This window comes from Capra hircus, chromosome 11 (genome assembly GCF_001704415.2).
Source record: "Capra hircus breed San Clemente chromosome 11, ASM170441v1, whole genome shotgun sequence".
Classification (NCBI taxonomy): Eukaryota; Metazoa; Chordata; class Mammalia; order Artiodactyla; family Bovidae; genus Capra; species Capra hircus.
The window spans coordinates 104,897,600-104,921,039 of NC_030818.1; the positions used below are offsets into that span (position 1 = coordinate 104,897,600).

Genomic DNA, 23,440 nt, shown 5'->3' on the forward strand with positions numbered 1-23,440 from the left:
TAGTTGCGGCACGTGAGATCCAGCTCCACGACAGGGACGGAACCCGGGCCCCCCGCACTGAGCGTGTGGGGTCTCGGCCCCTGGACCCCCAGGTAAATGTTGCCAGTGGCCTTGAGACAAGTGAGAGATGCCACCCTGAGTCTTCATAAGAGAAGCGAAAATTCAAAGCGCTCGGAGACACCACGTCTTACCTCCCAGGCTGAAAGTCTCCGAAAGGTTTCCCAAGCACCCCAGGAGGAAGCCTGCACTCTCGCGCTTTGCTAGGAGGAAGGCAAAGTGGCGCGGCCTCCGGGGAAGGGAAGTCACCAACATCGGGCAGAATAACAGAAGCGTTTGCCCTCAGATCCTTTATTCCAAAGACACAGCACATACAATATGCAATGTGATTTTACACAAGGTCATTTGAAACGAATGGTTCTTAAGAACAGACTCTAAGAAACAACCCACATACCCACCATGGGGTGCCAAGACACACACCTTGCGGCATCTGCATGTCGGGATACACACGTCGGTGAAGACGAAGAGTCCACGTCCCTAACATCACCTCCAGGGGGAAGTATGTGACGACAGCGAGAGGCAGAGTCACACACCAGCGGGGCTTGCACACCAACACTCGCCTCTCCTGGCTGTTGGGCTCAAAGGACTCGACCTCATTCTTATAGCCTGTGAACATAATGTCTAACAGTAGATTTATTAACGCCAAACCCTGCTTACAGGAGACCCTTTTAGAGACAGTACACCCCCAGGAAATGAAACGGCGATGGTTCCCATGAGAGCCGCTCCTCAGCACCGCAGACCTGGGCCACCGAGGAGGGGGCAGCTTACCTGCTGGTGAGCAGACTGCCTCCTTCACACCTGGAGGGTGCTGCTCGGCCTGGGCCTGCTGACACAGGGCCCCAGAGGGAGCAAGCCGATTCGAGCTCCTGAGCCGGGGACGTCGCCTCGCTTCTCCCGGGCCGGCAGCCCCCAGATCACGCTTCTCTCGGGCAAAGGCCACACCAGCACAGGTGTTTGGATGAGGACTGGACCCCAGCCCCCTCCCTCCCATTCCAGCCTCTCGGGCCTGCTGCGGGGTAGGTGGGGGGGGGGGTCCTTTCCCTTGAGCCTGGAGAAACCGCTCGCTGCCCACGGGCCGGGCCCAGCGGTGACCCAACCACTGCCCACCTTCTCCAGGGACCCTCAGGTCTTCTGACGTGTCCCGTGTTGGCCTGGACTGTACTGTGGCTGTGGGTGCCCTTCGTGGGTCGGAAGCTCAGTCCTGAGCGACTTTGTATCCGAGGATGGGGAACCTGGCGTCTCTCCTACACCTGGCGTGAGGTGTCAGCCGCCAACTGGCACTGCCAAGAGCGTTGTCAGCGACTGACGGACAGGGCACCTGGTGTCCGCCTGGGCTGCTGCGGCTGCTGACCTTCGACACCTCCCTGAAGGGGGTTCAGGGCGGCGGGGGCGCTCTATGCCCCAGGGACACTGGCGGAAGAGGTCTGCAGACGGCTGGATATTTTCAGGAACTGATTTCATGACACCAGTCCTGACATCTCCTCATATCTGCTGCTGCTGCTGAGTCGCTTCAGTCATGTCCGACTCTGTGCGACCCCATAGACGGCAGCCCACCAGGCTCCCCTGTCCCTGGGATGCTCCAGGCAAGAACACTGGAGTGGGTTGCCATTTCCTTCTCCACTGCACGAAAGTGAAAAGTGAAAGGGAAGTCGCTCAGTCGTGTCCGACTCTTAGTGACCCCATGGACTGCAGCCCACCAGGCTCCTCCGTCCATGGGATTCTCCAGGCGAGAGCACTGGAGTGGGGTGCCATCGCCTTCTCCTCATATCTAGAGAAGCGCTAAACCCCTTCCTGGTGACACCAGCTCCTCGTGACGAACAGAAAAGTCTTTGTAAAATAAGCGCTCGGCTGTGTGGAACTCCCTTCGTCACCCAAACCTTATCTGTTGGCCCCCCACGGCCTCTGCGGAGCAGTCTCTCAGCGCGCTCTGAGCTCCGGTCTGGGCTGCAGCCCCCATGTGGCCCCCATTGAGCCCGAGCTTCCACTCCCACGCTGCGCGTCTTCTTTAGTGGACAGAGGCCAAGAGGTGCGGGGAGCCAGTGTCAACCTCGGCTTCTGAGTGGCATCGGGGCCCAATCTTTACCACTTAATCTGGAAACAGGATTAGGTTAGATGTTCCAATTAGAAACAGTCACTACCCCCTAGCCCCGGCAGGTTCAGCTACCTGAGGCAGCTTCACCTTCTTTCCCCTTCTCCCGGGCGGAGCTTGGCCTCGGTCTGGAGACCCCGGGCTTCCCCTCAAAAACCACGAGATGCCTGCTTCCTGGTCTCTTGTGAGAGCTTGGCCACCCTCATCTCTCGCCCCCTGGAAGCTGCACGGGCATCGTAACTCCGGGAGCCAGAGGTGAATTCCATGGGCAGCTGTGTGGGGTCAGCCATCACAGGCCTCCCGCAGGAAGAACTCTGCAGAAACCAGGAATATTCCAGGCCCCTCCAGCTGCACCCAGGCCTGGGCGTCTCACGCTCTGGCCTCCAGTCCCTCCTGAGGAACTGCTGGGTTTTGATTCTGGGCCAAACTTTTAATAAAGAAAATTCATCTACAGATGTTCTGCCATCAGCCAATATATTCAGTTATTGGAAGCCGGGAGATTTAGTGGCAAGCCGGTTGTTTTATTTGCTCTCTGGATGAAACCATTTTTCTTGCGTATTTAATATCCTGGAGGAATATTTTCCCCGGCAAACGCTCAGAGGGAGACAGCAGATCCATTCTGAAGCCACAGGGTCGTTATTCTGCCTCCTGGTGACTCGGAGCAGGCATTTGAGCGTTTGTTGTCTCCTGCGTCATTAAGGAGAAATTAGGATGAGATCGGCCTGTAATTGCAGCTGTAATCACCTAACAATCCTGGCCTGATTGTCCCCACGCAGACTCCCGCCGAGGAATACAGTCGGTGGCCGCTTAGACTGTCTCACTGAAGCTGGGGCTTTTCTATGACGAGCCAGCCCCAGGCTCTCTGGCAGAGGACTCTGCGTGGCTCCCCCAGAGGTAACTTGCAAGCATGAATGGAGAAGGGCCTCCCACTTCTAAACGTTTTAATTGCAGCTCGTCCTGCGGTGGTGGAGCACTTCCAGCCGATGAGACTCTAATTAAGCTCAGGCATCTCCTACCCTCCCCACCTCATTAGGGGTCAGGGCATCTGGTGAAGGAAACCCAGTCACATCAACGAGAGAGCAGGAAAGGATTTGGGGGATTATTTTGTCTTGGGCTTGATGAATAAAAATGCCCAAATCTCACAAACGTCAGATTTCACTTTCTTGGGCTCCAAAATCAAAGCAGACAGACTGCAGCCTCAAAATTAAAAGACGCTTGCTCCTTGGGAGGAAAAATATGACCAAACTACACAGCAGATTAAAAAAGCAGAGACTTCACTTTGCCAGCAAAGGTCCACATAGTCAAGGCTGTGGTGTTTCCAGTATCATGTACGAATGTGAGAGCTGGACTATAAAGAGAGCTGAGCGCCCAAGAATTGAGGCTTTCCAACCGTGGTGCTGGAGAAGACTCTTGGGAGACCTTTGGACAGCAAGGAGATCCAACAAGTCCATCCTAAAGGAAATCAGTCCTGAATACTCACTGGAAGGACTGATGCTGAAGCTGAAGCTCCAATACTTTGGCCACCTGATGCGAAGAGCTGACTCAATGGAAAAGACCCTGATGCTGGGAAAGATTGAAGGCGGGAGGAGAAGGAGACAACAGAGGATGAGATGGTTGGATGGCGTCACCGACTCAATGGACATGAGTTTGAGTAAGCTCCAGGGGATAGTGAAAGGCAGGGAGGCCTGGAGTGTGGGGTCCATGGGGTCCACAGTCCATGGGGTTGTGGGGAGTCAGATGCAACTTCATAACTAAACAACAACAAGCCTCCCAGAATGTGTTAGGTGTAAGAGACTCACAGACTGGGAGGAAGGGCAGCCGGAGCCCGGGACGAAGGGAGGGCACAAAGGGACACAGAGAAGCGATGCCCTGCCTGGGGATGGGGAGTGAGAAGCTTCTGGAAGGCGGAACCCTGAGCTGGGGAGGGGAGGACGGATGTTGGGGGCGCAGGCAAAGGTGTTGAGGTTAGCCTGGAGGTGGCCTGCTTCGTGGGTCTCACGGGTGGGCAGAGGGGGAGGCTGCGGGGCGCTGGGCTCAGAGGGGACCTGAGCCAGGAGGAGGAGGCCTGTCCACCCACAGTGCAGTGTGTGGTTGTGAGCCGAGGGCCCAGTGCGCGTGGAGACGTGGTCCTGGGGCGGGGAGGGTGAAGTGGTCCCCGACCGTTTGAGGCTTCACCCCTCCCGCAGGCTGCCCTGATGGCCAGCACCCCCACCCCACACTTTTCCTGGGTCCTCTGACTCCGTCTCTCCCCTCCCCGTGGTCCAGGGCCCACCCGATTTCTCATGGGGGCGCTGACCTCGATCCAGGGAAATGCCCAGGAGACCCCGCCAGCAGGTGAGCCCCGGCCGGGGGTCATGCCTTTCCTCCTCGGCGTGTCCCTCACCAGCGGGCTCAGGGGTTGAGCCGTGCGCCTCTGCCCTCCGTCTCATCTCACATTCTCCTGACCACGGGCCAGAGCCCAGGGGCATCGCTGTGACCGGCAGGACCTGGCCCCACACCCCCGCGGTCTCCTTGCCCAACCGGCTCCCCGTCTCATCTTGGCAGCTCCAGACTCTGAGGGGGCCCGCGGACGGGGCTGGACGTTCCTGGATGCCCTCGTGCCGACTCCGAGGGCACGTCGGCTGGGCCCAGCTTGCGGGGGGCACACACCAGGCCCACACCACTGGCCTGCCGTCCACCCTGCCAAGGAGGCCAGCGGCCTCGAGCAGAGCAGAGGGTGGGGGCCGGGATGGAAGGCCAGCCCCTGCCTTGACCGCTAGTGCTGAGGCCGGCCCTGAACTCTGGCCCGTGTCTCCTGTGGGCCCTTCAGGTGGCGCTGGTTGTCAAGAACCTGCCTGCCACTGCAGGAGACGTAAGAGGCCTGGGTTCGATCCCTGGGTCGGGAAGATCCCCTGGAGGAGGGCATGGCAACCCCCTCCAGTGTTTTTGCCTGGAGCATCCCAGGGACGGAGGAGCCACAGTCCGTGGGGTCGCAGAGTCAGACACGCCTGAAGCGGCTTGGCATGCACGCAGCACGTGCCTCCTCTGGCCACGCGAATCCCCAGGGCACTGCAGAACAGCCCTGTCCTGTGCAGACCTCAGGTCCCCTCAGAAATGGGGCCCGGCTTGGCAGCTGCAGGCCTGGCCATGTGACCTGGGCTCCCCCGAAGTGTGAGGGTCTCTGTCTCAAGGGAGCCCAGGTGGGGCTGGCCACTCGTCTCCTGGACCCCCTGTCCTCCTAGTGAGCCAACTGGCTGGAGGGGGCCTGGCTTCACCTTCGCCCACTTCTCAGCAGGGTCTTTGCAGACGCCTCCTGCCACGCTGGAAGTGGGTGCTTGTCCCAAGTTTCTTCCCAAGGCAACTTGGAAGAGCCTGGCTGGATGGAGTGGGTGGGACTCCCAGTGGGGCTATCCTTGGACTGAGACTCACCCTAGGGGTAGGAACCTCCAGGGCGATTCTCGAATTCTGACTTTTGGGGGAGGGCGGATGCCGAGGGACCCCGTGGGCCTTGTGTCCCAACCACGCCCCAACCTCCTCCCCCAAGAGGGACGCTCATACTGGAACCCGGCCTCAAGGATCCGGAAGCCTTGGTCATTTTCAAAACCTTCTGAGATGACAAACGAAGCAAGAAGGTCTCCTGATACTTTTATTGTTCCTTAATCGGATAGCACAAAGTTTCCCTCTTTTTTACTTAAAAAATGCACTTTCCGCACACTGCTGCCCACAGGAGCACTTCTTTCCCTTTGGAAACCAGAGTTTCCCGAGAGGAGCCCTTCCCCGTGGTTGCACTATTTAAGGTAATTTAACGAGAAGAGGGTATTTCCTTTAATGATTATCAACCTCGATCATGTCTACTAGGGTGAACACTGATGTGTGTTTTTTTTTCTTTTGAGAAACAAAAACCATCCACTTATTAATCCAAACTACGGCACTGCACTTACAACACCCACGGCATCAACTAAAGAGACAGGTCACCACCTCAGGGGAGCAACAGACGGACACCACACAATGGAGCTACGGGGCACGGGGTCTGGGCGGCGGGGCACGGGGTCTGGGCGGCGGGGCACGGGGTCTGGGCGGCGGGGCACGGGGTCTGGGCGGCGGGGCCCTGCGCCTGTCCACGCAGGCCGGCCGCCGCTCTGGGGCAGACGCGGGCCCACGGGCTTCTCGGAGTCTCGGCTCGGTTCATCTAAGACACAACACACGGTTGAGGACGGCGGTGGTGACGGGATGCAGCTACAGAGCCTACGTCGCCCCTCCGTCGCCGAGCACAGCCCGGGCGGGGGTGGGGGGGCGCTTCAGTGAGACACGACACTCACGTCCATCGAGCTGACCATGATCTACGGACAAGTCCATGCGATCCTAACAGCAGGCTGTTCTCGGTGAGAGCTGGCCAACAGTCATCGCCTTATATCTTGAGTATATTGACCAGAAAGGGGGACCGGGTGGGGGGACCGGGGAGCCCCGGGGCTGTGGTTCCAGCCGTCGATACGGGGAATGTCAGTTCTGTCCACGGCGGGCGCCCTCCGGCTGGAGCTGCAGAGACGTGGGGGCGCCGCCTCCCCGCCCCCTCCCCGCCCCCGAGACGCCGGAGTCCACGTTGCTGACGCGCTTTCAGAAGGAGCCTTGCTCGTCTCCCCCAGGTCGCCTCGCAGCTGTCCCACAGGCGCTTCCGGGCGGGTGAGGGCGCGGGGCCGCGGCCCCCGGGGGCCGGGGCGGGACTAGAGCTCGTCGGAGCGGATGACGTGGAAGAGCGTGACGTTGTAGAGGACCTGGTGGCCGTTGTTCCAGGCGTACAGGGCGCGGTCCTTGGGGTTGTAGTCCAGCATGGAGATGTGGGAGTACTTGTTCTGGAAGGGGATGTCGATGTACTCGTAGGCGGAAGCGTTGGTCTGGTAGGCGTAGTGGACCTTGGTGCCGCCCGAGTAGCCGTTGGTGACGTAGAGCGTGCCGCAGATGATGAAGGCCTCGCCGGCGCTGCGCTTCGGGTAGCTGGTGTTCCAGGTCTGCAGCGCCTGCAGGGACACGGGGTCCAGCCTGCTGATGACGATGTTGCCGGCGTTCTGGTTGGTGGCGTAGACGGCCCACAGCCCGCTCTCGTCCACCATGAGGTCGATGTCCGAGTGGCCGCCCCAGGCGTAGTGGTACATGTTGTTGTAGCCTGCGTAGTCCAGGCTGCGCGTCTTGAGGATGGTCTCCGTCTTCAGGTCGAAGCGGATGATGATGTGGCTCTGGAACTTGTTGAAGTAGATGGAGCCGTTGTAGACCACCTGCCCTGTGCCGGACCAGGGGTGCGGGAGGCGGTGGGACGTGAAATTGTCCGTGGTCATGAAGTCCAGCATGGATTTGTACTCGCGGACGAAGCGGTTGTTGTGGTAGCCGTCCATGTACCAGACCTGCGGGGACAGCGGACCGGTCAGTGGTGCTGAAGGAGGGGGACCCCCCACCCCGGGAAGGCACCACCTCCCGGACTGGGGATCTGGAGACTTGGTGCCCAGGGAGAGAGCAGACGAAATGAGGTCACGCCCCTCCTCCACACCCACGGGGTGCTTCCGCAGGGGCCACCTCCCCATCGGGAAGGGAGCGTCCAGTCTGGGGAAGGACACCATGTGCATGAACGTGGGACCCACAGCCTGGCTGCGGGCGTGGCCGGCAGGCGCCCTCTGCTGTTCCCGCCAGGCGGGTGGTGGCAGAACCCACTAGAGGTCCCCGAGAGCGTCTGTCTGGGTACCCCTGGGCTGTGGGCCATCTGACTGCTCCCTGCTCTCCCGGGCGAGGGTGCACAGCAGGTGGTCCGTCTCGTCCGGGAAGGCTGGCCCCCATCAGCACGGGACATCGCCCTCCACAGGACACTGGGTGGAGGGCATGGCCGCCTGGCCCACGCGAGGACGCATGCCCACAGCGCCAGCCAGTCGGTGAGGCTGACCATTCTCAAGGTCACCAGGAAGGGCGACACCGGGCGCCCTGGGGGCACGTGCGTCAGGCCTCTCCTTCCGTGCCGGCCTCACAGCGGGCCGGCCTGACTCACCGGCCGGTGGGGGGACGTCATTAGTCTGGCAGGAGGGACGCTGTGTGTACAGCCACGCCCAGTCCCAGGCAAGCGCCTCTCCCTGAGGAACCCGGCTCCCCGGGCTCTGAGCGCAGTCCAACCACGGCAGCAAGCCCAGCGAGGCCCGAGTCAGGGGTGCGGAGGAAGAGCCTCCCATGATCGCTTAAACGCCGGTTGACTCGAAAACTGTCTAGACTTTGTACAAAACGCTTTAGTCATTTTCAACCAATCTGGGAGCAAATTAGAAAGCGATGCAGTTAGTCAGAGGAAAATCTGCCAGGCAATGCCATTCCCGGTGCATCTGTCTGGCAATAAGACAGCTGCTTTATCCGTCAAGGGCTCCGCTGGCTGCAGGGGAGATTAAGGATGTGGGAGCTTTCAGACGTGGTTTTACACATGCGTTAAATATTTTAAAAAACAACCAAAAAATGCACCCTTGCTCCTGAGACACCCATTCAATGCTTAGAGACAGATGTGCTTTCTGTTTTTAACAAGATTCAAATAAACCAAGAGCTGGGTCTCATCTGAGGCTGTTCATTGCCTTTGGGCTGTAGGAGCAGCCCTCAGTGCTGTGGGTTAGAGGGGTGCGGGGCTGGGTGGGGTCCGTGCTGTGGGTTAGAGGGGGCGCAGGGCTGGGTGGGGGTCAGTGCTGTGGGCTGCGGGTTAGAGGGGGCGCGGGGCTGGATGGGGGTCAGTGCTGTGGGCTGCGGGTTAGAGGGGGCGCGGGGCTGGATGGGGGTCAGTGCTGTGGGCTGCGGGTTAGAGGGGGCGCGGGGCTGGATGGGGGTCAGTGCTGTGGGCTGCGGGTTAGAGGGGGCGCGGGGCTGGGTGGGGGTCAGTGCTGTGGGCTGCGGGTTAGAGGGGGCGTGGGGCTGGGTGGGGGTCAGTGCTGTGGGCTGCGGGTTAGAGGGGGCGCGGGGCTGGGTGGGGGTCAGTGCTGTGGGCTGCGGGTTAGAGGGGCGCGGGGCTGGGTGGGGTCCGTGCTGTGGGTTAGAGGGGGCGCGGGGCTGGGTGGGGTCCGTGTTGTGGGTTAGAGGGGGTGCGGGGCTGGGTGGGGTCCATGCTGTGGGCTGCGGGTTGGAGGGGGCGCGGGGCTGGGTGGGGGTCAGTGCTGTGGGCTGTGGGTTAGAGGGGCACGCGGGGCTGGGTGGGGTCCATGCTGTGGGTTAGAGGGGGCACGGGGCTGGGTGGGGGGGTCAGTGCTGTGGGCTGTGGGTTAGAGGGGCATGCGGGGCTGGGTGGGGGTCAGGGAGGGGGCCAGAAGTGCACAGGTGACGGGCGGGCACTCCTCTCACACTGCGCCTCCTCTTGGTTGCCTCCCGGATGGGGAGCTCACTGCTTCTCTCAAGACTGAGCTCAAGTGACAGCCCCTCTGCACCTTCTCCTGAGCCCCCATCACAGCTCTTTGAATATGCTCCCTTCTCCGCTGTCCCCATGAGTGGTGCAGAACTTGGTTGGGTTCATGCGTCCCTGGACGTCCATCCTGTGGGCAGAGCTGGGTGAAGTCAGCATCCAAGTTTTAAGGACTTTTAAACTATAAAGAAAGCTGAGTGCCAAAGAATTGATGCTTTTGAGCTGTGGTGCTGGAGAAGACTCTTGAGAGTCCCTTGGACTGCAAGGAGATCCAACTGGTCCATCCTAAAGGAGATCAGTCCTGGGTGTTCACTGGAAGGACTGGTGCTGAAGGTGAAACTCCAGTACTTTGGCCACCTGATGGGAAGAGCTGACTCATTGGAAAAGACTCTGATGCTAGGAAAGATTGAAGGCGGGAGGAGAAGGGGTTGACAGAGGACGTGATGGTTGGATGGCATCACCAACTCAATGGACATGAATTTGAGCAAGCTCCAGGAGCTGGTGAAGGACAGGGAAGCCTGGCGTGCTGCAGTCCATGGGGTCACAAAGAGTTGGACATGACTGAGTGACCGAACAACAACTCTTTTAGTTTTGGTACTTAATTCCCATCAGACCAGTTGGTGTATAATTGTTTCGGTAATTAATGATAAGCAGAATATCTTTTGACATGTTAAACTGTTTTGAATTATTTCTACAACATTAACTTTTCAAGTAATTGTCTTGTTTCCGTATCTTAATTTTAAATATTTTGAGATCAAGAATGATGTCTATTTTCTTTCAGTTTCACTGATTGTGATTAACAAATTGACAACTTACATATATTCCTAAAATGTATAAAGGTAGTATTCAGATGGAAGGCAAGAGATCCCATGAAAAGTTTATAGGATGATTCTAACCTGTTTGCGTTTTTCTTTACATTTAGAACCACAGAAAATAAAAGGTCATGAAATGTACTGCCTGTGACCATAGCTGAAAAAATAAAAAGAAGTATACGGGCCGGTCACTGCTGAGAAAATGGCTGCTTCTGGGCTGGGTGGAGGACCGCGGGAGCCCGGCATCCGACTGGCGCTTAGCACAGGCGCTAACCTGCTTCTAACAGCTCAGCACAAAGGCAGGGGGACAGGAAAGCCCCCTCGAGGGCTCCTGGGGGGCCCAAGGCAATTCCCCACCCCCACTGTTCGCCGCAGCCCCTCTTATCTCACCCCTGTGGCCTGCACTGAAGCTGACATTGATTTATTTTTTGGAGCGAGTTACTGGTCTCCTGTGTGTGTGTTTGTGTGTGTGTATGTGTGTGATCAAAATCAGACAGAGAAGGAAAAGATCAAAACACAACACAGCAGTGTCCTCCGGATCACTGGCCAGACCTGGGGATGCATCGCTGTGAGCTGGCGGCTGTGCTGAGCTTACGGCTTGAGGCAGGGCTGCCAACTGCCCAGCGTCATGGAGGGGCCCCAGCGCGCCCTGCCAGGAGCAGTTGCCCTCCCCAAGGAGCCGGCTCCCACCAAGGCCTCTTCCCACCTTCCCGCCTGCCCTCCGTCCATCACCAGGGCCCCCTTCCTGGAGGGTAATCAAACTCATCAAGCAGAAAAGAGATATCTAATTTCCAAAAGCCTCCCTCACCACATTGATGGCTTTGTGAACCGATGTCTTCGATAAGGGGGCTTCTAGGAGCCCGGATACTTGGTACCTGAGACAAGATAATTTGACAAGTACTCACTACAAAAAAAGCCAACTTATGGGAAAAGATCTTGATTGCTGGGAAAGATTGAAGACAGGAGGAGAAGGGGACGACAGAGGGTGAGACGGTTGGATGGCATCACTGACTCAATGGACATGAATTTGAACAAATTCCGGGAGACAGTGGAGGACAGAGAAGCCTGGCATGGCTGCAGTCCATGGGGTTGAAAGAGTCGGACACAACTGAGCAACTGAACACCACCACACAAAATAAAACTGACATTGACCTGGGGACCAAGAGGAACACCACCTGTGGTGTCAGTTGGGGTAGAATCCTCCAGACTGGAGTTCGTCCTCTGCAGCACCAAAGTCACTGGTTCTGGCTCACGGACCCCAATAGGTCTGCTGGGTCACAGGGTATGTGTGACCCAGCAGGAGGTGGGGAGAGGGCATTGGAGGGGAGGGTGAGTTGGGAGACAGCCTGAACCTCAGAGGTTAATAAACGGTTAATAAAATCATTAACCAGCCTTTCCTGAGACCTTGGGCAGCTCACGTGAGGCTTCTGGCCCTGGTTTTCCCATCAGCATAGGGGAGACAGATGATCTCCGGCTGGAGGGCAGCTGCGGGACTCAGCGAGGCCAGGCACGGGACCGCAGCTGAAGGCTGGGCACAGCCGTCGCTGCGTCCGGGAAACCACTGCTTCCTCTCGTATTCCAACATGTGCACACGACGCGCTCTGCCGGCCCGCGGCACACACGGCCCGCCCTCGGGGTCCGCCGCCATCACCTTGTTTCCACGTCGGCATTACTGATATTTCCACCCACGTCTGTGACAAGGGCACACTCCTAACCGAATTCAGAACCACGGCGGCATTTTCGGGGAGGCGGGGGAGGGGCAGAGGATGAAATTGAAGGATAGGGTAACATTCGGCCAATTAAATCGTTCACTGGTGATTGACTGGTAATTCATTGGCCAATTAAGCTGTTAGAAAACGTCCAAGCACCAGCTCCCTGTCACGACTCAGAAAATAGAATGAAAACGAACATCGCCCCCAGAATCCCGACTCGGTCGTTTCCCAGGTTTGCAGCCTGTAGCCGGCCCCGCCCCCCAGAGCCCCGCGCCTGTGCCCCCAGGGATGAGGTGTGGGAAGGGGCTGCTGAGGAGGTGGTGGGGAAGGTGGAGGTTGTTGCATAAAAAAGATGCACAGGCCGCTAGGAAGCGGGAAATGGTCCCTCAGGCGTCTCCCCCAGAAGGAGGACTGTGCCAGAGGCACCGTGCAGATTCCGGACTGAAACAGAAGCCGTCATGCCCTCTAAAGGGGGCGGGGCCGTACAGAATCCAAAGGGGCGGGGCCGGGGAGGTAGAGCGTCCAAAGGGGCGGGGCCGGGGAGGTAGAGCGTCTAAAGGGGGCGGGGCCTGGGAGGTACAGCAGCTGAAGGGGCGGGGCCGGGGAGGTGCAGCGTCTAAAGGGGCGGGGCCGGGGAGGAAGAGCGTCTAAAGGGGCGGGGCCAGGGAGGTAGAGCTTCTAGAGGGGCGGGGCCGGGGAGGTAGAGCGTCTAAAGGGGGCGGAGCCTGGGAGGTACAGCAGCTGAAGGGGCGGGGCCGGGGAGGTGCATCGTCTAAAGGGGCGGGGCCGGGGAAGCAGAGCGTCTAAAGGGGCGGGGCCAGGGAGGTAGAGCTTTCAGAGGGGCGGGGCCGGGGAGGTAGAGCGTCGAAAGGGGGCGGGGCCTGGGAGGTACAGCAGGTGAAGGGGCGGGGCTGGGGAGGTGCAGCGTCTAAAGGGGGCGGGGCCCGGGAGGTACAAAGATCAAGTTTCAAGATTCCTTCCCTTTAAAAATCCTCCAGACCAGGCTTAGAGGAGCTCACATTTCTAACCTCCTTTCTCAGTCTGCCTGCGAAGACTTCTAAACGTCTTGTAGGCAAGGGGCCAGATAAGAAAGGCCCCGGGCTGCTGGATGGTTCACTCTGGGTGTCAGCGGTTAGGCTGGTGGGCCACCAAAGGACAGGGAAGCCACAGCGCCTCCCCTGCCAGGAGAACCAGAGCCCGGGACGTGCGGGAACTCCCCGCGGTGGAGGAAGGCTCCCCCACGCTGCGGTTAGGGTCGCCGTCCGGGCTGAGGCAGCCCTCTGCTCCCCACACCCCGAAGGGACTCCAAACACAGAACTCGGCTGCCCCCTCCCCGCACCCCCGCATCCCCATCAAGACAAATGTGGCGCTTGCTCGCCTCTCTCCTTTTATGAGGTTTTCACCCAGGGGGAACAGTCTAGAAAAAAAAGAGCAGGCTTTTTTCCTAAATCAAAAGAGGACATGAGTTTCTATCAGCCATGAAAGGAATGGCAAATGAAACACAAATGAGGAGTCATTAAAACAAGAAGGCCCGGCCACGCTCTTCTTGAGGGGAGCGGGGGCAGGGCTGAGACTGGGAGGTTTCAGCCCAGAGGGCTCCCTCGGCTCCCAGGGGCACAGCGGCGCCTGGGGAGGGGGTCACAGGCCTCCCCACCCCACACCATCCCTGCCACGGTCATCCTCACATAAGACCCGCCCTGCAGTCTTTGACTCGGGGTTAGCACAGGGCCCTCAGCAAGGGACCCAGGCCGCTCCCCCAAGCCCCCGGAACCCCCGCCCCCTTACTAAGGAGCACCAAACTTCGTTCATCCACAGACTCCACAGACCCAGGCCAGACCGAGGAGTCACTTACCCTGTTATCACCTTCTGGGGCCAGGGGGTCGGTCATCCAGGAGCCAAACCTGGAGCCGGAGGTCTTGACGGTCACAGGGTCACTTATGCCGGTCAGCTTGCCACACGCTGGAAGAGAGGGCCCGGTGCAGGAGGGTGAGTGCCTCGCCCGACCACCACGCCCCCATCGCTCGGCTGTGACCAGGCGCGCCCGCCCTGCTCTTCCCGGGACAACCCCAGCCCCAAATGGCAGAGAGCAACTGAGGCCAGGGCGGGTGGGGAGAGGGGGGCACAGCCCTCCAGGTCTCGGGCAGGGGTGGGATGCCAGAACTACATCTCTGGGGTGGGGGTGTGGGCTGGCCTTGCTCAGGCGCCGTCTTCTCCTCTGGGAAGTGGGGGCAGCAGCAGCTGCACCTCCCAAGGCTGTTGGAGAAAGTCTACCCGAGCCCGGGTGCCAAAAGGAAGGTGCCGGACGGTCAGAACCAGACCGGGAGAAGGCTGGCTGCTCCTTCCTGCTGGAGGGCCTGCGAGCTTCCCCACAGGGCGACAGCTCCTTACTGCCTGGAGGAGGCGCCCGGGGGCAGGGGGCTGGAGTGTGAAGACATGACACATGGGGGTGACTGCGCCCTGGGCATGCCCTCAGCGCCCTCCTGTCACACAGATGGAGGCTGGAGGCTGACCGACCGGCTGGGATGTCCTTGGGGTCACCCTGCCGCTCGGGCAGGGCTGAGCTGAAAGCCCGCACTCCTAGGCATCCAGCAGAAATCCCCCTCCTGCCACCTGGACGCCAACCTGCGCACATGGCCCTGAAGTCTTCAGGAAAAAGTGAACTCAGGTGGCCTCACAAGGACAGAAGGTTCCTGAGCCACTGAAGCCCAGGGGCTCCTGGGCGCAGGCACGCGGGGTCCTTGCCATCTGCAATGACCTCCTTTTCCTCCAGGCCTGGCCTGCATGAGGCCCACTCTGCTACACTGCCGCCGTATTAGCAGACGCACAGGTCAGTCTGCCAAGCTCGCGTGTTTTCAGAAGATCGCCTGTGACTTAACCCGGGGGACTGTGGTGTAGCCAGGGGTCGTCCCACCAGGTGAGGTGGGACCAGCCTCGGGAGCTGGTCCCAGGGGGAGGCCCACACCCACTGCTGCAGTGTCTGGGGGGCCTCCCACTTTCTCCTTAAAATAAAGCGGGGTGAGTACATCCATAAACATCACTGAACCAGACTGGAGAGATGGGCCCCCCCCACCGCCAACATCCCGTCTCGGTGTCCTGACAGCTTGCATCTGGGCACTGCAGAGGCTCTGGGCAGGGATCAGGGACCGACTGCAAGCAGAAGAAACGCAGCTTTACCCCCAAATTCCGTCAAGTCACGCGGCCCCGCTCCCCAGGCTGCTGCCTCTGGCCCAGATTTGAGAAAGAAACTCAACTATTTTTACTTGTCCATCTCTTCCCAGGATCTATTTTGCCTGTTCCCCTTTCAGGAGTAATTCTGAATTTGCCTTTTTAAATACTGTCCCCTCAGGGCCCTGGCCCTCGCTGGCCTCACAGGGAGGTGAGTCTGCAGACAGGCCGAGGTCACTGCAGAGAGCAAGTCGGCCCAGCCCTATACACACCCCCATCTGTGGAGGACAGACGGACGTTACATCCAGTTTAGCCCGCATCTACAGCGCCCAGAAGTGAGGAGAAAGTAAGTGGGTCCTTGGAAGTCTCGAGAGAGAGTGTGCTCTTCCCTGAGAGCCGCAAAGGTCTGGAGTCCTCCCCACTGCTGAGCCGGGACAGTGGTCCCATCGGCCCCTGGAAGGAGAAGTCTCAAGGCACCATGACCAACCCCAGGGCACCACGGTTCTGCCCCGGGGGGACGCCCGCTGGCACTCATCACAGCGCACCTCCCAGCGAGATGTCCCTCTCACCAATCCTCTGCCCCACCTTCGCTGGCCACACCCGGCCTGGAACGCGCTCCCCCAAAGGGGTGCACTCCCCGGAAGGGGACAGACTCCCCCGAAGGGGACGGACAGCCATCCTCTACAGCACAGAGGGTGAGCACGGCGGGTGGGCCCCCAGCATGGCCCGTTGCTGGCCCAGTTCTTGGCTCCCCTGCGGCTGTGCCTGGGCCGAGCCCCCAGCGGGACAGCCAGACCACCCCCCTTCTTCCCTGGCCACCTACACTGATGCCGCTGCAGGGCCTGCCTCCTTCTGGACCGTACCCACCCCGCCTCTCAACCCAGGTGGGGCCCGCACACCCCTGGACGTAGACCTGGGCGTCTGGGTCTCACCGGCCCGAGAGGACACCCCGGGATGCCCGTCCCCCACAAGGCTCAGCCTGGAGCTGTCCAAACTGAATGGATGAATGACTGACTCGCCTCTCAGGAGCTGAGAGGGATAACTGTGCGCCTGCCAGAGTCCCCCTCCTTCCCCGGCAGAGGGACCATAAACGTGGGCCACTTCTGAGTGTGCCCTTCTTATCCGTCAGGAGGACACCCTCCTCAGAGGCGGGCGTGGGATGAGCCCAGGAACCAGCCGTCATGAGTCATGTGCCAGGGAAGGCCGTGGGCACAGGCTCACACTGAGATGGCGGCCAAGTCCAGGCGGGGCTGCCCTGGGCGGTCCTGCTGGTCTGGCCCCCCGTGGCTGCAGAGAGGGGGAGCCAGTGGTGGGGGCGTCCGCGGCGGCGCAAGCCCTGCCCCACCCTGGGCGAGGTCTCCTCTGGCCCCTCGGAGGGAGCCTTACAGTCACGGGGAAGGATGGGCGGAGCAGGGCCCCGCCGGCCAGGGGGCCCGCTTGCCCAGCTCCTGGTTACAGGCTGGCTCTGCTCTCCTCCGGGGCTGCAGGCCGCCTGCCCTGCTTGAGTCACGGAGTTATTTTTGGTTCTCCATCCAGACTGCTTCTGCCAAGACCTGGGGAACTGACAGGATCTAAAAAAGCCCCACGGCAGAGCCGCGAGGCCGAGTCTTGGCACATTCAGTTCACGGAAGTGTCCCTCACCTGTCAGGAGCGTTCGGGCTTCGGGCAGGGGGTGGAGGGTTGGGAAGGGGGCAGGCTTGGAAAGCCAGGCAGGGTCAGCAGCTGCGTCTCAGAGGAGGCTGGTGCAGGGGCACAGCACCCCCAGCTGGGGCCCCTGAGAGCCAGGACGGTCTCGGGGGGGTGCCTGACCCCAGCAGCCCCTCTGCTGAAACCCTCGGGGGCCTGCTCGTCCTAGAAGGACGTCACTTCTGAACATGCGCGTGGTCTCCGAGGGGCGCCTGAGCAGGCCCCGGGTGCCGTGCCCACCCAGGAATCGGGCCAGAGGCCAGACTGAGGGGCTGATGGCCGAGCGGCAGGCGGACAGGTCCCCAGACGGCCCATCGGGTCCGTCTCCCCCAGTCCCAGCTTTTATCCCGCGCAGACTGGGAAGAGTGGAGCTGGCAGAGCTGGCCACGCTGGGCCCTCAGACAGACAGGTCCCTGCGGACAGACCACCTGGGCGGGGCTGCCTCCCTGCACATGAGCCCCGAGGGGCCGCCTGTCTCTCCTCCGCACCCAGCAGGGCTGGAGTGCCGGGAGACCTCTCACCACGGGAATCCGGAGCTGCCCCGGAAGGAACCCAGTTGGGGGGGGACACCGGCCTGCATGGACCCCACTGAGGTCACTGCCCTGAGCAGCGCTTGAACTTGGGTTCCCCCCGTCCTCGCCATTCTAGTCAGTCCCCTGCACAGTGAGACACCCTGAACTCCCCTCTCAAAGCTGCATGTAAATCCTCGTGTGCTCATTTACCCTCTGTCCCTGGCTCTGTCCAGGCCCCTGGGGAGGAGGCAAGGGCCCCTCTCTCCGTCTCCTTGACCTTTGACTCAGGACGGATGGTCTGACTGGGGGCAGCCCTGAAATTAGCTAGCTCCTCTTATTTTGGGCTTCCCGGGTGGTGCTAGTGGTAAAGAGCCCGCCTGCTGATTCAGGAGACGTAAGAAACTCAGGTTCGATCCCTGGGTCGGGAAGATTCCCTGGAGAAGGGCATGGCAGCCCACTCCAGTATTCTTGCCTGGAGAGTCCCCATGGGCAGAGGAGCCTGGGGGGCCACAGCCCAAGGGGTCACAGACAGTTGGACGTGACTGAGAGTGCACACACGCACCTCTCATCTTACAGACAGGAGAATCCTGGCGCTGACGGGACACGGGGCGAGTGGCGCTCTGTGCTGGATCTCGAGTCTCTGGCTGCAGCTGGTTTAGCCGCCGTGGTGTCTGACTGCAGGCTGTCTGGGGCCGGGGCAGGGGTGGGGGGGGGGTGGGTATGCGGTGAAAGCTTGAGGGCAGGGCTGCCAGGCATCCCTGCCTGGGAACCAAATGACTCCTGAGAGACACCGAGCCCAGGGTCCAGTTCCCGAAATCAGAGTTTCAGATTCAAGTTCTGGCTGGGCCATTAGGAAAAACACCCAATCCCATTGAGAGAAGGATTTAAAAATGGAAACAGAAAACCAATGGGACCAGCAGCCCTTGTTCTTTTTTTTTTTTTTCCCTCCCCTGTGCATGTTCTGGGCTCAGGAACTGTCAGCAACATTGATGTGGAAAGGAGAGACCTATTTAAGAGGACTTTGGGAAACTGCAGGGAGACCCTCATCCCCAGCCTCACAGCACGAGGGTCACTGAGATGCTCTTCACTAGAGCAAGAGGCTTGCAGGCAGAATGAGACCCAGGGCCAAAGGGCGAGGTGGAGGGGGGCAGGGTGTGGGGTGGGCAGGGGGCCGGGGGAGAACTGCTGGCCCCTGCCTGAGACGCTGTGTCTCCAGGAGTCCTGCCCACCCAAGATGGCACTGTGTGGGCAGCTGGCTTACTTGTGCTATGCTCAGAGGCTGCCTCCCAGCAAGGCAAACAGCCTGCTAAGAGGGCACCTACTTGTACCTAAAATAAAGACTAAATGAAGCGGCCACAGGATAGTAGCTGGGGTTTAAGCCGCCGAGCTTGAGTGAAGGCTAGGGTGTGGGCGAGGCTGCAGCTGAACCTACAGCCTGTGGTCGGCCCTCCGCCTGCCTCCCTGCCGGCCATCTGTCTCATACTCTGTCTACCTGCCAACCACACTATCCCTTACGACCTCCTCACCTGCCCTCGTGTGCTTCCACCATCTCCTCCGTGCCGGGCTCGCTGCACAATCCGTGACGTGAACTCACACACAGCGACCCCAGGGCACAGGGACTCTGCCTTCGTTGTATAGATGGAGGGGAGGTTGGAACCGGAAGTGGTCAGTGCCCTGGTTGAGCCACACGGCCACCGAGTGGCACTTCCTGCCTCAGGATGCCAACAGGCGGGGCCCTCGGCTGCTGCCCTCCTGAATCGCCTGCCAAGCGCTGGTTAGAGACAGATCCCCACCCCCGCCCCCGCTGCCACTGGCTCAGCACGTCCATCTCCGGGCCAAGGTCTTTCTGAAGAAGGAATTAAGCACAGAAGCGGCTGCACTCCACGGTGGAGAGCAGGGCTCCGGGGGCCTCTTCGTCCTCTCTCCTCACTCCCGAGAGGACCATTTCAGCGGCCCGAGGGCAGCCACGTGAAAGCCCCAAGATCGCTAGCCTGAAAAATGAATTCAGCCGGCTTCTAAAAATAGGCCGAGTTTGGAGGGGAAGGCCACCCGCCTGGGACAGGCAGCCTTCTCCTGGAAAGGCGCCTGGCGCCTCCTCAGCGTAACTTCTCTCCGAATTCCCACCTTACTGCTTGGTCCGTTAATCAGAAAATGTGGAGGGTTAATCTTGGTTTCTGACTGGTCTACGTGGCCTGTCTACCAGGGAATGAAAACAGTCCTGTGCGGAAATGAGTAACAAGAGAGAAGTGCCGGGGAAGTGTCTGGAGGGTCTGGAGGGTGGGATGGGAGCGTAGCGCCTTCACAGGCAGGAGCCAGACAGTGCCCGCCAGAGGTCACCACACAGCCCGTAACCACTGAGAAGCCCGACACCCAGCAATACGCCAAACACTCCTGCTGCCTCCTGGACGCTGATGTGGGAAGGGCGGGTGGAGACCGTCCAGCCCAGACCCGTCCTGAAACTGTCCCAGGTCACCCGGCCCCGGACACACCAGGACTTGGGCACCAGGCACCACATGTGAAAAACAGTAGCACAGAATCCCTCACAAGACGCGGACGAGTGCACACACCACAGCGGACTCCTTCCAAGCCTCCAGCATCGCTCACCGCCCTCGCTGGGCCTGGGGGACTTTCCTAGGGCACCTAGAACAGCGTTAAAAATAACCCAGACATGGGAACCTGTTCACACAAAAGGTTGGCTGACTCTGTCTCCTTGCCCTTTGAACGTTTTCTGTCTCCCACCTAATAGCACTGGGTTGTTTTTTTTTTAAAGTACTTGTTCTTTTGGGATGTTTTAAGTTTAAAATACGGCATTTGTAGCGTGCAGGGGGCGGGGGGTAGGGGATGAAAAGAGGACCAAGTGAAGCGCCAGATAAAACCTGAAGGAAACTCGTGCATAAAGCAGAATCACGCTGTTACTCTAAAAAGTAAACAATAAGAAAATGAACCACCTTTGCGTTAGAAAACAGTGAGTGAGAAGGGCCAGCCAATCTTTCCTAAGAAAACCTAAAAATGGAATTGGGATTTAACATGTGCTATATCAAAATGGACTCCGACGTGGACATTAAGATTTGCTAAATTAACCAGAAAGTTGATAAGGTGATGGGTATCTACCACAGACAAGACTCGGAAGGAGCCTCGGGGCCACCGGCTCCCAGCCCCGCCCCCTCCAGGTGCCAGAGGGATCCCCTCGCTTGTTAGGAATGGCGAGCCTTCCGCCTCGATGCGATGGAATTTTCTGCATGGTTCGGTTTCTCAGGGAGCTGTGTCAGCCCTCTCCTGAAAGCTGGAGGGGATGAGATGTGCTTCCAGCTCTGTGAAACTCGTGTCCTAAAAAGCCAGCCAACACACAGGGACCCAAGCGCACACACACGCGTGCACACACACTCTCTTCAGATGCTATGTAACATCTAACATCAATTTTCCAGATGTGCAGCTCAGTGGGGTCTGTGAGCTGGCCTCTGCACGGGATTGGACAAGGCCCTAGGACAGGCGCGGCCTACACTCCTCAGCTACCTGTCCAGGCAACCCTACCCAGGGGCCCTAACCCAGCCACCGCTGGGGAAGCCAGGCGGGCGCTGTCCAGTTCAGCACCACTCCCTGAGCCTGAGTGAGCCAGCGGCAGGTGGGCGGTGCAGTGCCCCGCCCGCAGGGTTCTGGGCCTACCTAGTTTTTGCATGCACGCACGGAGCCTCTCTTCAAGATTGGACACTCTGCTCTGCAGTTCATCGTAGTCATAGGCGCCAATTTCCTCTTGCAGCTCGTTAAGCACTGCCGTCAGATTCTGGACCTCCTCCTTAAACTGCAATACCAATTTGGCATCGGCCTTGTACTCCTCCAACACAGGTATCAAAGGCCTAAGTTCATCCATTTTCGCTTTTATCGCCTGCAAGGTTAAAATAAGCTGGGTTCAGTGCGATGCGTGCAAAAACTTCTAACACCCTGCCTTGGCCTGGCTTCTCCCTAGGTGAGGGAAAATGTCCACACTCCCGCTTTCTTTATAGATTGATTTATTCTGGTCCACAGGAGTTAGAAGAGTATATTAAACAGTCTTCAGAACACCAACATATTTGGGAAAGGTCTTTATTGTCAGTTTAGAATGCAACATCTTATGGTTACATGCTTTAAGTCACATACACAAAGTATCTCTTTTTTTGTTTGTTTTTGTTTTTTCAAAAAATGCATTGACAAGGGTTCAAACTATTCATGAAATGCATCTACAGCCACATGCGAAAGAGATCCTGGTTGTGCTCAAGGTTCCTTAGGGGCAGGTGCTAAGTAACGGGAAATAACAGTAAAAATGCAGGCTGCAAAAAAGCTCTCTGGGTCTCTGTCATGGTTACATGGGAGTGGACTGCTTCTTCAGTCTGCAGCATTGAAAAAACTCTTTTAAGTTAGCCCTGCAAGCAAGAAAATGAAAACTGTTGAAGAGCTAGCTTACTAGCCTGCCTGAAACAGACAGCCATTAACAGACAAATATTTTCACCGTCACTTAAAAAAAAATCACGCTTCAAGGCTAGAGTCAGTCCAGACAAACTGCTTTCACAGTCATTTAGGTGCCCTCACAGGAACTGCTGCTGCAAGTGTTCAAGGCAATTAAAGTGTGGTCAGAGGCAAGGGTGGCCTGTCTCCCCCCCGCCCCTCAGAGCCATAGCATTCAAGATCTGAGGACTAGGAGAGCATGCTTGCAAGGAGGAGCTAGCCCACAGATGCTGGGACATCCCTAGAGCAATCTGAGTCCACCCCCGGAAGAGAGTGCTCGCCTGATGAGGAGAGACAGAGGCTCTTCTGGGTCAGGCAGGTCGAAACCTCTTTCTGAGATAGTTCACGGTGACATGCCAGAAGCAAGGACTGGCCCACCTGAGCCCAGCAAGAGGGACTCCTCAACAGGGTCAAGCTGCTATTATTTCATTTACCGTACAGATTTATAGCTTCATTAGCTTGCCATTTCGTCTATATAATGTATGGCTTTTACAAGCGAATTAGTTCTTGCAGCACGCAGGGAGAGCATCAAAGGAAAACATTAGCATAAAAAGGCCGGAAGACCCAGAGCATCAGCAGTTTGCAGTCCAGCGGGGCTGTGTAATTTGACCCGTTCACTTACATCTGGGCTTGGTTTCTAATTAACATGCATGTATGCCTTAATTAAGGTGCATATCGTTTGTCAATTTAATGATTTTGAAGCTGAGTAAACTCTAGGTGTATATATACATATTTGTACATATGTATATATAATTTTAGGTCAAACCAACTCTGGCTCTAACAGTGGAGTTATGTGGAGGAAACAAGAGTAACTGGGAGGTGAGAAAGATGCTGGTGTCTCTCTGCCTTCCCTGCAAATCTACAGCGAGCCTTGCTGCTGCTAAATTAGGTCAGATGTGAAGAACTGCCCTGAGCGATCCCTGCTCAGAAATGGCTCTAATCAATTAAGCTAATCCTTGGCTAATGTGATTCACCTGCAGCAGCTGTGGGTCGGGAAGGACCAATCATGTCCCTTCCCAGCTAATCTGTGACTTGGCTGGAGAAGCTGGGGCCTGGGGTCCTGGCCTGGGAAGCTAATAGGTGTGAAAACCGCTTCTCAACTCTGTCCCTTTCAAGGTGAATTTCCTCCAAACCAGGGCAAGGGTAGGTGGCCTCTCTACTTCCAAGGAAGGCTGCCATTGGCAAGAAGAAGAGCAATCCTTGCTGGGGTCCTCCCTGGGTTCAAACTGCTATTCTGGAGGGAAAGTGGGAGCAGGAGCGGGAATCACAGTCTCAGAGGAGGGGAGGGGGCAAGGAGGAGGGGAGGGGAGATAGGGGAGGGGAGAAAAGGGGGGAGGGGAGAGAGGGGGGAGGGGAGAGGTGGAGGGGAGAGATGGGGAGGGGAGAAAGGGGGAGGGGAGGGGGGGGGAGGGGAGAGATGGGGAGGGAGAGATGGGGGAGGGGAGAAAAGGGGGGAGGGGAGAAAGGGGGAGGGGAGGGGGGAGGGGAGAGATGGGGGAGGGGAGAAAGGGGGAGGGGAGAGAGGGGGAGGGGAGAGATGGGGAGGG

At 58.6% G+C, this 23,440-nt stretch overlaps 1 protein-coding gene across 2 annotated transcripts in view; it reads right to left on the reverse strand.

Annotated features, from left to right (window-relative positions):
• Positions 5,755–23,440, reverse strand: part of OLFM1 (olfactomedin 1) — a 38,755-nt gene continuing 21,069 nt past the window's right edge. For both annotated transcript variants that reach the window (XM_018056196.1, XM_018056195.1), the window contains exons 4-6: positions 21,078–21,297; positions 13,904–14,010; positions 5,755–7,521 (exon numbers count right to left, since the gene is read on the reverse strand). In XM_018056196.1, the coding sequence (XP_017911685.1) occupies positions 6,847–7,521; positions 13,904–14,010; positions 21,078–21,297 (1,002 nt within the window). In that variant the 3' untranslated portion in view covers positions 5,755–6,846. The remainder of the gene's footprint in view (positions 7,522–13,903; positions 14,011–21,077; positions 21,298–23,440) is intronic.